This window comes from Hemiscyllium ocellatum, chromosome 32 (genome assembly GCF_020745735.1).
Source record: "Hemiscyllium ocellatum isolate sHemOce1 chromosome 32, sHemOce1.pat.X.cur, whole genome shotgun sequence".
Lineage (NCBI taxonomy): Eukaryota > Metazoa > Chordata > Chondrichthyes > Orectolobiformes > Hemiscylliidae > Hemiscyllium > Hemiscyllium ocellatum.
In genome coordinates this window covers 21005182-21021397 of record NC_083432.1, presented here as the reverse complement: position 1 = coordinate 21021397, position 16216 = coordinate 21005182, and the positions used below count along the sequence as shown (strand labels likewise).

Here is a 16216-nt window from a genome sequence, read left to right as displayed (position 1 = left end):
TCTCTGTCAGCTAGGGGTCTCTGATTGGATCAGAGTAACAGCCACAATCAGAGAACTCATATTCTATGATGTCCACCTGGCTGACCTCCTGATGAAGGGGTTTTGCCGGAAATGTCTATTTTCCTGCACCTCAGATGCTGCCTGACCTGCTGTGCTTTTCCAGCACCACTCCAATCTTGACTCTGACCTCTTCACAATCCCAATTACTACAACAATCGATCTCTGATGATCAGGAATTGGGAAGATTTCAGCCAAAACCTTTCCCAAACAACCAACGTCCTCAATGTTATGTCACAGACCTTCTTACCGTCTGTCACTTTAGTTAGACTCGCCAGGCTTAGTTTTATGAAAAACTGAAACATGCAGTTGCTTGCAAGGGGACTTTGTGAATAATACCCATGTGTGCGGTGGAACTTTACATTCTTACGTACTTTTAAGTGGGAAAATAAAACTCAGTAAAAGGATAAAATTCGTTTAACTTTGTGCCCCAGCGTTGTTGAGACAGAAGCTACACACATTATGAGTCAGATAGCAGCCCTCGATGCGCCTGTTATATTTGGGAATATTTGCAATCGCTTCTACTGTCAGCTCGGGATTGGGAGGAGAGTTTCCGCTCAGGGAAATCCCGCCCTACCTGACCATGTTACTCTCACCCGGGGGGTAACGGGATGATTTGGGACACAGGGAGAGGGTTCGAGGCTAGTCCTAGGAGGTGGTTAAAATCTTCCCCCAGTGACGGTGAGAAGCCGCTGGACTGTCTGGAAATAGGGAGAGGTAAGAAGTTTTTGAAAAAAAAGTTACTTTTCTTTGAAAACAAAGTTTCCGCTTGGGTTAACATTCTTGTCTAACATTTGCAAACAACCAAATCCAGCTCCGAGATGTTCCTAGTGCAGATCGTTGCTGCGGTTTTAGGCTTTGAAACGAAATGATGCATTCGACCGAAAGTTACAGTTTGTGTAATTTCAGGAGTGGGGGGGAGAGAGAGAAAGGGAGGGAAACATTCCGGACTGGAATAGGAGAAAGACAGATCCTCCCTATTAATTTAAAGTTTTGCATTGTATTATTTCCAGCATTAACACTCCCAGGGAATCGCCTTGTTACTGTCAAAGTCGTTACATGTTGAAGTTGTAACTTTTTCTTCCTGTCTGCTTTTCTTTGTTTTTCTCTTTTTCGCGCTCTGCTGTTTTTTTTCCCCCCAGACTGCACATATTCAAACGAAAGCAAAGTACATTGCTGTTTCCGACTTTATTGTCAGCGTCGAGACGTACGACTGATGCATTAGCTTCTGGTCTGCTTCCCCGGGTCTGGTGTTTCGACACCCGCGATAGGTTTCTGGAAAATATCGGAATGTCGAGAATGAGAGGGAACAGGACGTGGTTCCATTTTCACTGCGACGGGTTGGGGTATTGTTTGCAGTAGTTTTAAAGTTGAATAATTGTTCATGCATTCACGAAGTACCGTTATCAGGGGAAGCTGTTATTCTGTCTGCATCAGCATAACTCCAAACGTGAAGTTTACAAAAGTCTAATCATTTTGTCGTAAAGTTAGTCATATGTTTCGTACTGTTCGACTAACCCTACATACAAATGTTTTAATGTAGGCAGCTATCAAAAAACATTTATACTTTAGCCCCCTCTCTCTTACGTTTTTGACAATTGATATATGTTTGTTGATATTCTGTACCTTAAACACATATTTTCTGAGCTAGATAAAACCCCTTGGAAATAGGGCAATGGAGATGAAGGGAAATTTAAGATCATACAATTTTATTTCACCCATTAGTTATTCCGTCAGCATGAAAAGCATACACCCACAGAAAACTTTTTCATTTTTTTCCCTGCTCAGGACTGGGTACTCGGCCAGGGGTGAGTAAAGAGATGAACGAGCCTGTTCTGCAGTTGATGCTTCCTTAGTCATGTCCTCCTTCTATTTTGGTTGAGGAAATGACTGTGGAGAAGTACGATAACTGACATCACTGGAAGTGAACTTTCTGACTGCAGTTTGTTGCTTGCAGGCGAAATGAATCTGGTTGCTTTAGATACAGTTCTTTTGTTGATGTCTCTGTTGCTGTAACTTTTGTAGTACTGTGGTTAGGAAAGTGCCCTTTCCATAACTTTACAGACAAGGGTAACATGTGAAAGTTAGAGCTACTTTGAATTGTAGAGGATATTCAACTCTACACCCTTCCATCTAATCTCTCTAAATGATGGTTTAGTGATTATTTATAGCAATATTGTCAGTTTCTATGCTGCTAATTACAGGTCAGTTTCTTTTGTAATTATAGGGCTATTATATTCTGAAGATACTTTGCTCGACAGTCATAGTCGGATAATTCAATCACTGCTTTTTCCACATTTGTACGTTCCCAATGCTGATTTGCTAATACTAATGAACTGGTGAGGAGCTATTAGAATAGTTTGATTAGATTAGATTACTTACAGTGAGGAAACAGGCCCTTCGGCCCAACAAGTCCACACCGACCCACTGAAGCGCAACCCACCCATACATTTACCCCTTTACCTAACACTACAGGCCATTTAGCATGGCCAATTCACCTAACCTGCACATCCTTGGAGGAAACTGGAGCACCCGGAGGAAACCCACGCAGACACGGGGAGAATGTGCAAACTCCACACAGTCAGTCGCCTGAGTCGAGAATTGAACCCGGGTCTCTGGCGCTGTGAGGCAGCAGTGCTAACCACTGTGCCACTGTGCCTGCCACTCTCTCCTGACACTGAGCTTTGTCGTTTGGGGAGTTGAAGAACCAGATACTGAGAAACTCCGAGGGTTTACTCTTGAATCCAACTGCTGACTGAAGTGAAGAGGCGGGTTAAGTTGTCTAGATGTAATCAGGAAATTACAAAGGAACATAAACATGATAAGAGACCACACTGTACTAAACTCTATTCTGTCACCGTGTGGAATAGAAAAGGAAGTTATGCTTCAGTTGTATAGAGCCCTTGATTAGACGATATTGGAATTACTGAGTTCAGTTCTGGACACTGCAGTTGCTTGCATGGGAGCTTTGTGATTAATACCCATATGCACGTGTAACGTTACGTGTCCTCTTTGTCAGTGGCACCCAACCCCCCACCCCAAGCATGTGTGCATATATGGGCCTAGAGGGGGGACAGAGAAGATTTATCAAAATTACAATGGGGCCAAAGGGTTATATTATAAAGACAACAGGTTGCATGAAGTTGTATTCTGGATTAGTGGTGCTGGAAGAGCACAGCAGTTCAGGCAGTATCCGAGGAGCAGGAAAATCGACGTTCCGAGCATCCTGATGAAGGGCTTTTGCCTGAAACGTTGATTTTCCTGCTCCTCGGATGCTGCCTGAACTGCTATGCTCTTCTAGCACCACTAATCCAGAATCTGGTTTCCAGCATCTTCAGTCATTGTTTTTACCTGCATAAAGTTGTATGTTTTCCTTGAGAACAGGATGCAGTAATTGAGATATTCAATATATTTAAAAGAATTTGCTCAGGTAGAAGTGAAGAAGCTGCATGCTCTGATCAGGCCAGCCAGAACACGAATGTGGAATCACAGAGCGAGTGAAAATACTAAGGACTGAAAGCAAGAAGCACTTTTTAATCCAAAGCATTACAGAAGGCTTGGTTTTGCCCAGAAGGCAACCAGAGTTGTATAGTTTTATTTGTTAAGAGCATGAACAGGTTATGGGTCAAACATAGTTAACTGGAGCTTACAACAGTCCTAATCCTGAGGACCTAAATAGTTTCTTTGCGTTTCTGTGTTTTTTATATCTTACTCACTCCATCCTTATCTCTAACAAATACAGTTCATTGACCTCAAGTCACAAACTATCCGTTTAGCGTTGTCTGATGTTCACGCAGCCAATCTTTGACTCGGACCTATCTAACCCCAAACTCCCATCTCTATGGACTTGTTGGGCCGAAGGGCCTGTTTCCACACTGTAAGTAATCTAATCTAATCTAATCTAATATTTCCATTGTGCTGCCTCAGTGCTTTTTGTGTCATTGTCATCCAATTCCTGTTTCCTTGATTTTTGACCTATTTTTCCCAAGTCAACCTCGAGAACAGGTGGGGTATGAACCTGGCTTTCCCATCCAGGGATAGGGACTCTACCACTGTGCCACAAGAGGGTCCTTACCAATAGGTCCTTTGCCCTATTTCCATTAAACTGTTGCCTGCCACATCTCCTGCCCCACTACTTAGGTGGGCCAGTGTGAAGAATGCACGCAAGATTAGAGTGGGGCTGGAAAAGCACAGCAGGTCAGGCAGCTTCCGAGGAGCAGGAAAATTGACGTTTCGGGCAGGAGCCCTTCATCAGGAATGAGGTTGGGAGCCTCCGGGGTGGAAAGACAAATGGGAGTGGGGGTGGGGCTGGGGAGAAGGTAGCGAAGAGTGCAATAGGTGGATGGAGGTGGGGATGATGGTGATAGGTCGGAGAGGAGGGTGGAGCGGTTAGGTGGGAAGATTGGAATGTAGGACAGGTCATGAGGACGGTGCTGAGCTGGAAGGTTGGAACTGGTGTAAGGTGGGGGGAAGGGGAAATAAGGAAACTAGTGAAGTCCACATTGATGCCCTGGGGTGGAAGTGTTCTGAGGCGGAAGATGAGGCGTTCTTCCTTCAGAATGCACTTGGCTCGGGAGGTTATCCAAAGCAACTGTCTTAATTTCAATTTCTCAAGAAAAACCCTCATCTCTCCTGCCCTTCTAAACTACTGCCTCACCTTTCCCTTCTATTTCCTGTGAATCAATTTATCACCTTCCGAGTCTGGGTTGTCTCTCCAGAAGTTGAGTTTTTAAGATTTTGGAAGACAGGGCACATGGAAAGCTTTTCTGCTGTTGCAGCGAATCTGAAGATAAGGGGCCAGAAAAATCAGAACCACATTAATTATGAGAGAATTTAGGAAACAGTTCATGAAAAGTATGGGTAAGACTGTTGCTCATGTAAAACAGTGGATTGGGCTCAGTTAATGATTTAAATCTAAGGTTGGAAAATTTTTGTTAGTCGGTTGTATTACAAATAATTGAACCAATGTGGATAAACTGAATTAGTGTCCTATTTAGTCATAACACCTTTGCATAATCTCCTTCCTTAAAACTCTTTGGGCGTACCTATACTACAAGGATTGCAGTGGTTCACAAAGGCAGATCAACACCAACTTCTCCAGGGCAAGCAGAGATGGGCATTTGGTAATAACCTGGTTATGATGGCCACATCCCATGAATGAATAATTTTTAAAAATGGTGGAACAAGCTTGAAATATTAAATGGCTTGGAACATCGGACTCTATGAAGATTGTCTGGGACCATTAACACAATTGAGTATCCTTGTCAAATCTTTTCTATTTTAAATTTCAGGTAGATTGCCTTGCTTGGCTCGATCTTATTTATCCGATCATGTTGAGAGGCTTCTCATCCATTGCTGTCACCTACTTCTGAAGAATTCATTTGTCCGTTTCCTCTTCCTCATCCTAAAAACACCTCTCCCTCATTGCATTCTGCATTGCCTTCACTGCAGCATTTCAAGAAGTGTCTCAGTATCATCTGCTGAACGGTAAATTACTGGCCTTGTCTACAATCTCCCCACTCATTGAACAAATTACAACATTTCAAATGTAGCCCTTGGCAATATCCACAGTGATGACCATCATGACTCTTTGTGACCTGTGCTACCTATGCTGTTTATGCATTGCTGGAGTCCTGTTGCAATCCTTGTTTGGATTAACCATAATTTTCTCCAGTTAAACATGGTGTAGGATCCTGCCACAAACTCTGTGTCCTCTTTGCCAGTGACATGCACCCCACCTCCAGTTAACCAGTAGGGGAGGTGGCTGCCTAATGACGAGACTATTAATCCAGAGACCTAGGTAATGTGCTGAGGACCTGGGTTCGAATCCCATCACAGCAGATGGTGGAATTTAGATTCAATAAAAATCTGGCGTTGATGATCATGAATCCATTGTCAATTGTTAGGAAAAACCCAACTAAGGCCTTTTAGGGAAGGAAGCTGCCATCCTTTCGTGGTCGGACCTACGTATGACTCCAGACCCACAGCAACGTGGTTGATTCTTAGCTGCCCTTCGACAATTAGGGATGGGAAATAAATGCAGGCCCAGTCAGTAATGCCCTCATCCCATGATTAAAAAAAATTGATTGTCTTTGGACTGTGCACAAAATCAATGTTATGTTACATTCTTTGGCCTCTGTCTCAAATCGAGCCAGATTTCTTACAACCTCAGGAATCTGTGCAGGCTTCTTAGCCCATGACCCCATGTGTTCTCTAATGAAGAAGCTGTCTGTTTCTACTGTTATATCACCTGCTCTTGCCTCCTTTTATGCTGCTTATCTGCTACTGATTGTCTCATCCATAATTATGTCCTCTTTGGACTTGATTATCGCAATGGTCTCCTTACAGTCAACCTAGTCTCTGGCGTTCAGAAAACTTCCGTGATTCCAAAATTCTGTTACCCATTTCCTTCCCAGTGCCAAGTCCTGTTCTCTTAACAACCTGTCCTCCCTGACCTAACAGTCATTCACCAGTTCCAGAAGTACTGCATTCCTCACTGTCATACTTAAAAAAAATCTGGTTGCCCAGTTATAGGATGGATATTATTAAGCTGAAGAGAGTTCAGAAGAGATTTGCCTGGTTGTTGCTGGATATGGAAGGTTTGAGTTATGAAGATAGGATGGACAAGCTGGGACTTTTTTTTTCACTGGAATGTAGGAGGTTGGGGGTGACCTTCTAGAAGTTTATAAAATAGTGATGCATGTAGATAGTTAATGGTAATTGCTTTCTTCTTTAGGATGGGGAAATTCAAGACTGGGGGCACATTTTTAAGGTGAGAGGAGAGAGATTTAAAAAAGACATGGGGGCAATATTTTTTTACAGCAGTTTGCATGTGGAATGAACTTCCTGAGGAAGTGATGGATGCAGGTACAGATCCATTTTTAAAAACCATTTGGATAAATGCGTGAATAGGAAAGGTTTGGAGGGATATGTGCCAGGAGCAGGCAGGTGGAACTAGTTTAGTTTGGGATTATGTTCAGCATGGACTGGTTGGACTGAAAGGTCTGTTTCCGTGCTGTTTAAATCTATGACTGTCTGTCGAGGCTCAGTTGGTAACATTCTCACCAGTTCTGTCATGAAGTTTTGGGTTCAAGTCTTGCCCCAGAGCTTGAAATGTTAGTGCAGTACTGAAGGAGTGCGCGCTGTTGGAGGTACCTTGAAGAAACATTAAACTGAGACCTTATCTGCCATTTGGCCCACCCGCCCAGACCCATTCCCCTGCACTACGGACAATTTAGCATGGCCAATTCACCTAACCTGCACGTTTTTGGACTGTGGGAGGAAACCCGGAGGAAACCCACGCAGACATGGGGAGAATGTGCAAGACGAGAAGTGAACCCGGGTCTCTGGCGCTGTGAGGCAGGAGTGCTAACCACTGTGCTACCGTGCCGCCCATTTAGCATGGCCAATCCGCCTAAACTGCACATCTTTAGACTGTGGGAGGAAACCGGAGCACTTGGAGGAAACCCATGCACACACAGGGAGTGTATATAAACTTCATCCAAGGTGGAATCAAGCCCTGGTACTGTGAGGTGGTAGTGCAAACCACTGAGCCACCATGTCAGCCATATTGATTGTGCCCCATATAATACTGAAAGGTATTCCCTCGTTGAGCTCCTAAGTATCTCCATTGCTATAGTTTCGTCCTTTTGTGCATTTTTTCTTTGCCCAATCAGTGTGGTCATGCCATTAATCCCTTGCATCCTGTGCTTTGGAATCCCTTCTTGATCTCCACATTCCCCTCTATTAGAGCATACAAGCTTTCGGTCAGCCTCCTTCCGGTGACTGTCTCTGCTGTGAAGTGTATTTTTAACTATTTATTAATTAGTCAATGAATGAGCTATTTCAAAGGTAAATTACAGGCATGCCTTGCTCTCTGTTTCCATCCCTGTGTATACAGTTTTGTCCCATTGCAGTGTTATGGCTCCACCTTATGAAGAGCCCAGATATTACATGAAGAGTAGTTTCCATTTCAAATTCCAAAGTGTCCCAGAACAGTGTGAGATGCAAACCACCACTGACTTGGAACTGTATCTTGTGGGGCCCTGATCCCTACATTTTAATTTGGGGATATAAAAGGCTTTGAGTTATCAAGAGAAGACTGCAGTCTTTTTCAGATACTAAGGACTTTCCAGAATGTTTCACGCCTGAAGAGTTGTTGTTTTTGGAGAAATCAATTTGTATGCATTACTGTCCCACAGAAACAGCAAATGAGATAATTGAACAGGTAAATCTGTTGAGTTTTGACCAGGACAGCAGTATAATCCCCTGCCTGTCAAATGGAACCAGGGGTCCTTTGCATTCTGCTGAGAGAAACTCCCAGGTGGCAGTTCTGATATTGGAGCACTCCCTCAGTACTGTGTTTATTTACTGCTGTGAAGTCATAAAGCAGTCCCTTAATCCATAATCTGATTCGTAATTATCACTGAACGAAGTGACAATCTATTGTCTTAGTTTTTGAGGATAATTTTTGTTCCCCTCTATTTCCTTTCCTCCTGTTTTCTGACTTCTCCTTTCTCTGATACATTGTCTCTTGTTCTAATAGCAATCCCTAAGAGAGAGAATAAGAGAATAATAAGAGAGAGGGTAAGCCTGATCAGGAATAGTGGAGAGAACTTGTGCCTGCAGTCTGAAGAGGTAGGGGTGGCCTTAAATGAATTTTTACTTCAGTATTCCTTAGAAAGAGGGACCTTGTTGATAGTGAGAACACTGTGTACCACTGTGTAATAGGCTTGAACAGATTGGTATGAAGAAAGTGGATGTGCTGGAAATTCTGGGAAGCATCAATATAGATAAGTCCCCAGGGCCGGACCAGATATATCCAAGATTACTATTGCAAGTGAGGACTGAGATTACTGTGCCTCTGGCGATGATCTTTGCATTCTCACTCTCAACGCGAATAGTACCGGATGATTGGAGGGAGGCGAATGTTGTTCCTCTGTTCAAGAAAGGGAATCGGGAAATCCCTGGGAATTACAGACCAGTCCGTCTGTGGTAAGCAAGGTACTGGAAAGGATTCTGAGAGATAGGATGTATGACTATTTGGAAAAAGCATAGTTTGATTAAAGATAGTCAGCATTGCTTTATGAGGGACAGGTCATGCCTCATAAGCCTTATTGAGTTGTTTGAAGATGTGACGAGACAAGTTCACAAAAGTCGAGCAGTGGATGTGGTGTATATGGATTTCAAAAAGGCATTTGGTAAGGTTCCCCATAGTAGGCTCATCCAGAACATTAGGAGGTAAGGGATACAGGGAAACTTAGCTGTCTGGAAACAAAATTGGTTGGCTGAAAGAAGACAGCAAGTGGTAGTGGATGGAAAGTATTCCACCTGGAGGTCGGTGACCAGTGGTGTCCCGCAGGAATTTGTTCATGGGCCTCGGCTCTTTGTAGTTTTTACAAATGACTTGGATAAAGAAATGGAAGGGTGGCTTAGTAAGTTTGCCGATGACACAAGGGTCACTGGTGTTGTAAATAGTGTTGAGGCCTGTTGCATGCTACAACAAAACACTAACAGGATGCAGCGCTGGGCTGAGAAGTGGCCGATAGAGTTCAACCTGGATAAATGCGAAGTGATTCATTTTGGAAGATCGAATTTGAATGCTGAATACAGGGTTAAAGACAGGATTCTTGGCAGTGTGGAGGAACGACAGGGTCTTGGAGTCCATGTACATAGATCCATGTACAAAGTTGCCACCCACGTTGATTGGGTTGTTGAGAAGATGTGTGCAGTCTTAGCTTTCGTTAACAGGGGAATTGAGGTTAAGAGTCGCAAGGTTTTGCTATAGCTCTATAAAACTCTGGTTAGACCACATTTAGAATATTTGGTCCAAATCTGTTTGCCTCACTATAGCAAGGATGTCGATGCTTTAGAGAGGGTGCAGAGGAGATTTACCAGGATGCTGCCTGGATTGGAGGGAATGTCTTATGAAGAAAGGTTGAGTGAGCTAGGGCTTTTCACACTGGAGAGAAGAGGGAAGAGGCGTGACTTGATGGAGATGTACAAGGTAATGAGAGGCACAGATAGAGTAGATAGCCAGAGACTTTTCCCCAGGGCAAAAATGGCTGTCACAGAGGGTTCACGATTTTAAAGTGATGGGAGGAAGGTATAGGGGAGATGGCAGAGGTAGGTTCTTTATGTAGAGAGTAGAGAGTGCATGAAATGGTAGTAGAGTCAGATACATCAAGGGATATTTAAGCGACTGCTGGAGAAGCACATGGACCGCAGTAAATTGAGGGGTATGTATGTTAGGTTGATTTTAGATTAAGATAAATACTTGGCACAACATCATGGGCAGAAGGGCCTGTGCTGTTCTATATTCAATGTATGAAATAGAATCCCACTGAAGTATCAGCAACAGTTCAGCTGTACTGTTACGTCTTTCTTCAAAACCTATTTTTTTCTCTGATAAATTATCTCGCTGTAACCTTTTGCACTCACTCTCGCATTCTCTCTTTCTTATTCTCTTGGATTCTTTGCCTGTCATAGTTCCTCTCTTGTTCCACCTCAAACATTTTTTTTCTCTGTACCCTTTCTATTTCATTGACTTTTGATGAAGTGCCTTACCGAACGTGACCCGCTTTCATTTTGAAGTGTTTGCTTTACATTTCAGACGCAATTTAAGATTTCTGTCAATTTTGCCATGTGCTTGTAGTTGTTTGATTGGAACCCTCATCTGCTGGATTAAACATTCAATCTCTTCTTCGCCAAAGCACAGTGGCAGCATCGTCCCATTTACTCCCCTTCAGTCGAAGCAAAACGCTCAGAGGCACAGTATAGTTTTACCTCCTTCATTTTTACTCCTGGTCCTGGAGGGAGAGGGAATGACCACCCATGTGCACAGAGACATGAATTCATGGTCTTCTCTGGAATAGCAGTTTCTTCATAAATTATATAGTCATTTTATAGGGAGGAGCATCCAGGTAAGGCAACATCCATATTGATTGGGTGACCGTTACAATCAGCGAGCGTCAATAGTAAAGATTAAACCATCTGCTGTTACACAGTGAATGTTCTTAACCTTAACTGGCTTCGCATAATGAATACTTTTCACCTTGTTAACTGACCTTACATACTGATTGCTTCCAATATTGTTAAATGGTTTTACATAATGACTGCTTTTCCACCTTGTTAACCCATTACCCTTGCCTCCAGCACCCCATTGTTAACTGCAAGTTCTTATCTGATCTGAGTCATGCTCAGCTGAACCTCTTGTTTCACAAAACTCAAAACTTAACTCTTTCTCTGCCTGCTCATGCCTGATACATATTCTCAGCAGCAATCCACAAAATGTTCTTCAGAAATTCACCAAAGCTCCTCAACTTGCAAACCTTCCAAAGTGGGACCTCCACCACTTAGAACAGAGCTTCCCTAAGTGTGGGGTTGTGTGTTGAACTTTGGGGTCATAAGCTTTGAGACAACATTGTGTGTTGTGGTGCCACGGTTGAGTTATAATAGCTGTGTCCACACCAACAGTGAGTCTTACGCAGGACCGTTCGTGCTCGCAGAGCTTCCTGTATCACTTCCACCTCTCATTTGAGGTTTCGTGACAATTTTCAAGCCTCAAAATGAGGCCAAGGTGGGAAAGAGTTGGTCAAAACCTTGACCTTGAAAGGATAAGGGCAGTGTATAAATGGGAATGCCTTTGCAAGGCACACTCCGTTCTGATTTGGAAGTATATTGCTATTCCTTCACTGTTGCTGGGTCAAAATACTGGACTCCCCCTGGCAATGGGCACCTACCTACACCACATGCTTCAAGAAGGCAAGTCACCACTGCCTTTTCCATAGGCGTGGATGTTAATCGCCGATCGAACCAGCGATGCTCATACCCAGTGAACATATTAATAAAAACAAAAACATTTACAGGTTCTTCAAATTACGTTGTGATTTTATAACATTGTTTAATGAAAAGTTAATTTAGTATTATCTTGAAACTTGTTCAAACAAATGCTTTCTTCTGTGATTTAATAAAAATTGTTTACTGTGTTGCAGGAGCTGATTGGGAATCTGATTGAATAACATGAGCTGGAGTTTTCTGACACGCCTTCTCGAGGAAATCCATAACCATTCCACATTTGTTGGCAAATTGTGGCTGACTTGCCTTGTTATATTCCGCATTGTGCTGACAGTGGTCGGAGGAGAATCTATTTACTATGACGAACAGACCAAGTTCGTTTGCAATACCCAACAGCCAGGTTGTGAGAATGTCTGCTACGATTCCTTTGCTCCGTTATCCCACGTAAGATTCTGGGTATTCCAGATAATCCTGATTGCAACTCCGTCTGTTATATATCTGGGTTATGCTGTCCACAAAATTGCTGCAGCAGAAGATCATGAATATGGACAGCGAAAGCCAAAGAAACACCAGTACGCAGTGCAGTGGAGACAGCACCGTGCCTTGGAGGAAGCTGAAGATGACAACATTGAGGATCCCATTCTATATCCAGAGATAGAACTGCACAGTGATAAAGAGAACCAAGATCACAAACACCCGACCAAGCACGATGGGAGGCGTCTCATAATAAGGGATGGTTTAATGAAAATTTATGTGATGCAGTTGCTCGCCAGGACTGCCTTTGAGTTGAGTTTTCTTGTGGGTCAGTATATTTTATATGGCTTTAAGGTGGCAGCGAAATATCAGTGTGAAACTTCTCCATGCCCTCATAAAGTAGACTGCTTCGTGTCTAGGCCAACAGAAAAGACCATTTTTCTGTTAATAATGTATGCAGTAAGCTGTCTTTGTTTAATAATAGACATATGGGAGTTGATTCACTTGGGATTTGGCATGATTAGGGATATACTACGAAGCAAGCAAAACTCAATGACGGAGGCAAGTTACAGTTACCCATACACGTGGAATACCCCTTCAGCTCCCCCAGGTTACAACATTGCAATCAAACCAGATCAGATTCCATACACAGAACTGTCAAATGCTAAAATGGCTTGCAAACAAAATAAGGCAAATATTGCTCAAGAGCAGCAATATGGTAGCAATGATGAGAACATCCCATTCAACTTGGAAAGTGTGCAGCAACAGCTGAAAATGGCTCAGGAACAACTGGACCTGGCTTTCAAGGCTTATAATGAGCACAATAACCCCTCGAACCATCCCAGCGACAAGAAAAAGTCTGGATCAAATAAGAGCAGCATAAGCAACAAATCTGGAGACGGGAATACTTCCGTGTGGATCTGATAATTGTTTTGTTGCTCAACTAGTTCAGTTACTTGTAGACTTGAAGCTAACTTATTATGAATGAATAGTTCATACATTTCTGTCAGTTAAGGTAAATAAGCATCTGAGATCGAGCTCATGAAAAACAAAGTGCTACCTACTACAGGTTTGGTTTATTTTGACTCCATCTATGGAGGTCTACGTTGGAACTTGCTACACATTAAGCTTTGTTTTGAAGAACTCTGCTCACTGGGAGGTTGCTTCTGTTCGGTAGACTTTAGTAAGTTAATTGCAATTCTTGGATTTGATGTACCTATTGTTTCCAGTTACTGTATTGATGAGTTTGGCATAAGTATTTTGAAAACTGAATGCAGCTCTAACTATTCAGCGATATATAAGTGCCTTGGAGAAAGGGCAGGAACAAACATAAGATACAGGCTGGTTGTAGTTATAGCCTGTGTTGCATAGTTAATGAAAGGTTATTTGAAGAATTTTGTGTAAAATGATGTTCTTTAGATATTCAGGTCAATAGTACTTCTATATCTTTTTTTATATATTGATACTTGCACACAACATTTAAGGATAATGATTTACCAAGACCAGATACTGACTTCAAATAAGATAAGACACATTATACAACACTTTGAGAATAATGGCTGTCTCTTTGGATAATTCCCACTTTGTCAAAATTATGTCTGATTACAATAGGTTTTCCTTGATGTAATGATTGTTATAGTTGCAGAATCTCTTTTGAGTCTAGTGTTTTGACTTGTGTTACTGTAAAATAACGGTAGGAATGTTTAATTTGAGGTGACATTGATAGCAGTGTACATTCAAGGAATCGCATGGTCCAAAACTTGATTTGTAATCATGATCTTGTTCCCAAATCAGTTATGGAGTACTCTACATAATGAGAAGGAAGACAAGCAAGTAGCACAAAAATATGTTGAAATCAAATGGGATAAGGTTTGAAATTGATACTTAATAGAGGCATTTCATAAATCAAAAGTTCTCTATTTAAGAGACTGATGATGCTAAATTATCCTTATTGTTTGAAATGCAGCTTTTTACTTTTCATCTTCAGTCAGAAGATGTTCGGTTTTAATTTTGAATTGTATGCATTGTGAGTAAAAGAGCATGTTTATGGAACATATTGTTGGTACCACAGGATCTTAGAATTTAGGAACTACAATATTTTGATGCGTTCCTGAATAAGATGCTTTTTCTGAAGAATGCTGAGGTGCAAAGAGCAGGCAATTACCATAGCATGTTAGGCAGTAAGGTTTCTTGAGAGAAGACTTCCAAGTATCACTTGTCTCTTATTTTCACAGTTGATTAACCAAAGTGAACATTATATGGTCAGTTGTTGAGCTTCATCAATATTTGCTAAAGTTGTCAATCCGTTCCAAAAAGAAGCCATCACATTTACTTTGGTGACTCAGCATTTTTAAGTTAGTGTTCCAAAGCTTATAAAATGGTTCGATCTTCTTAATTATGACCCTCATTGTCTAAATGGCAGTGTCCTGAATGCCAATATTGATTGCTTTATTGTTTAAAAGCAGATGTTTACAGTTTGTGTAGAATATATATGTCATCTAGGGCAAATTTGGAATACAAGTTATCCTAGTATATGCTTAATGACACACATTTAGGAGAAATATCCTTTGCTTATTTTGTATTTTACATTTCTTGTAAAGAATTTTTCATGTTCCCCTTTGGTACTTTTAAGAATGGAATTGCCAAATTAAAATCCACTGTCTTCAAATATTATTTCGAAAAGCAGTCAACTCTGACTTCCAAGGAACCAAATGTACCTTTTTATATACTGGAACAAATTGTAACATTTGAAGAATGCCTTTGGTTGGTTTCAGTCTATTGCATATGACCTTGTACTTGGTTAAGTGCTTTTTTAGGTCAAAATGATAGAGAAATCGCTGATAGGGAACATTTTTAGTTTAAGCATCATTATATATTTTTAATGGAAAGTTTAATGAGCTCAAGTAATATTAGGTACAGAGTAGGGTTTTGTTCCAGTTATTGGCAGTATTCTGATTGTTCACTTCATGGTGAAAAGTTTACTTCTGATTGGTTGAAAGCACCATTGTGAATCAATATTAAAGCAGTATTCTCCAAAGGGTAGCTTCTAGCTAAAAGGGAAAGAGATAAAACATTAAATATTTTCAAGAATATTGAACTGTGTAAAAATAAGTGTACTTCTTATGTAATTGTTTTTGAATTTAGCTACACAGCACATCTTTAATGAAGTAATTGGAGTGCCAAATGGTAAAACCATCTAATGTGATGATTTCAGTGAGTCACTTTACAAAAACAATGATATTGCCATAAGGAACAGAAACAGGTGCCTTTTTATGTTGCTGTTACCTACAAAACAAAAACAGACTTCATGCTACATTCCAAACTGCAGGAAAAGTATTTTGTTTCAGTAAAAATGTGCATTGTCGTTTAATTGTGTTACACAGTTGTCTAAGTAAATATAACATGTCATTGCAACATCTATGCAAATTATTCTAGTTTTATATGAAACAGATGGATGTTTTTTTTTAAAAATACGTGTCTATGTATTTGGAGAAAAAAGTTTGAATGTCTGTTTTCTGCATGTTTCAAAAATACTTCAAAGTTGTAACTGCAAATAGAGGTTTTGTTCAATATATTGTCTGCCTTATCTTCTTACTAGTGTGTGTTTGTGTATTCAAACCTCAAATGATTTCCTTCATCAATTTGTATGGGACTTCAGTCAACTGCGAGTCCCTGTTGTGCTTGGACAGAGTCAACACTGAACACATCATTGATTTTAATTATACCAATGTTAGAGCATTGTGTCCAGCTTGTGACACCACACTTTAGGAAAAGATTCATCAGAATGATTCCAGAAGTGAGGACTGGAGGTTAACCAATGTGATTCCACTTTTCAACAAGGGTGGTAGAGATAAAGCAGGAAGTTATAGACTACTCAGTCCCATATCAG

General features: G+C 41.3%; 1 protein-coding gene across 2 annotated transcripts; it reads left to right on the top strand.

The window, feature by feature from the left end:
* The first annotated feature begins 598 nt into the window (after window positions 1-598).
* LOC132830715 (gap junction gamma-1 protein-like) lies at window positions 599-15814 on the top strand. Of its 2 annotated transcripts, none has more exons than XM_060848539.1 (2): window positions 599-774; window positions 12051-15814. In XM_060848539.1, exon 2 carries the CDS (start codon window positions 12079-12081, stop codon window positions 13249-13251), a length of 1173 nt encoding a protein of 390 aa, XP_060704522.1. In that variant the 5' UTR covers window positions 599-774; window positions 12051-12078; the 3' UTR covers window positions 13252-15814. The 2 variants fall into 2 exon arrangements, with proteins under 2 accessions (XP_060704522.1, XP_060704523.1); XM_060848540.1 differs by lacking the exon at window positions 599-774 and adding an exon at window positions 1357-1403.
* The last annotated feature ends 402 nt before the right edge of the window (window positions 15815-16216 follow it).

What these genes read in the sequence shown, in the direction of transcription:
- LOC132830715 (XM_060848539.1), top strand. Translation starts at nt 12,079, where the DNA reads ATGAGCTGGAGTTTTCTGACACGCCTTCTCGAGGAAATCCATAACCAT.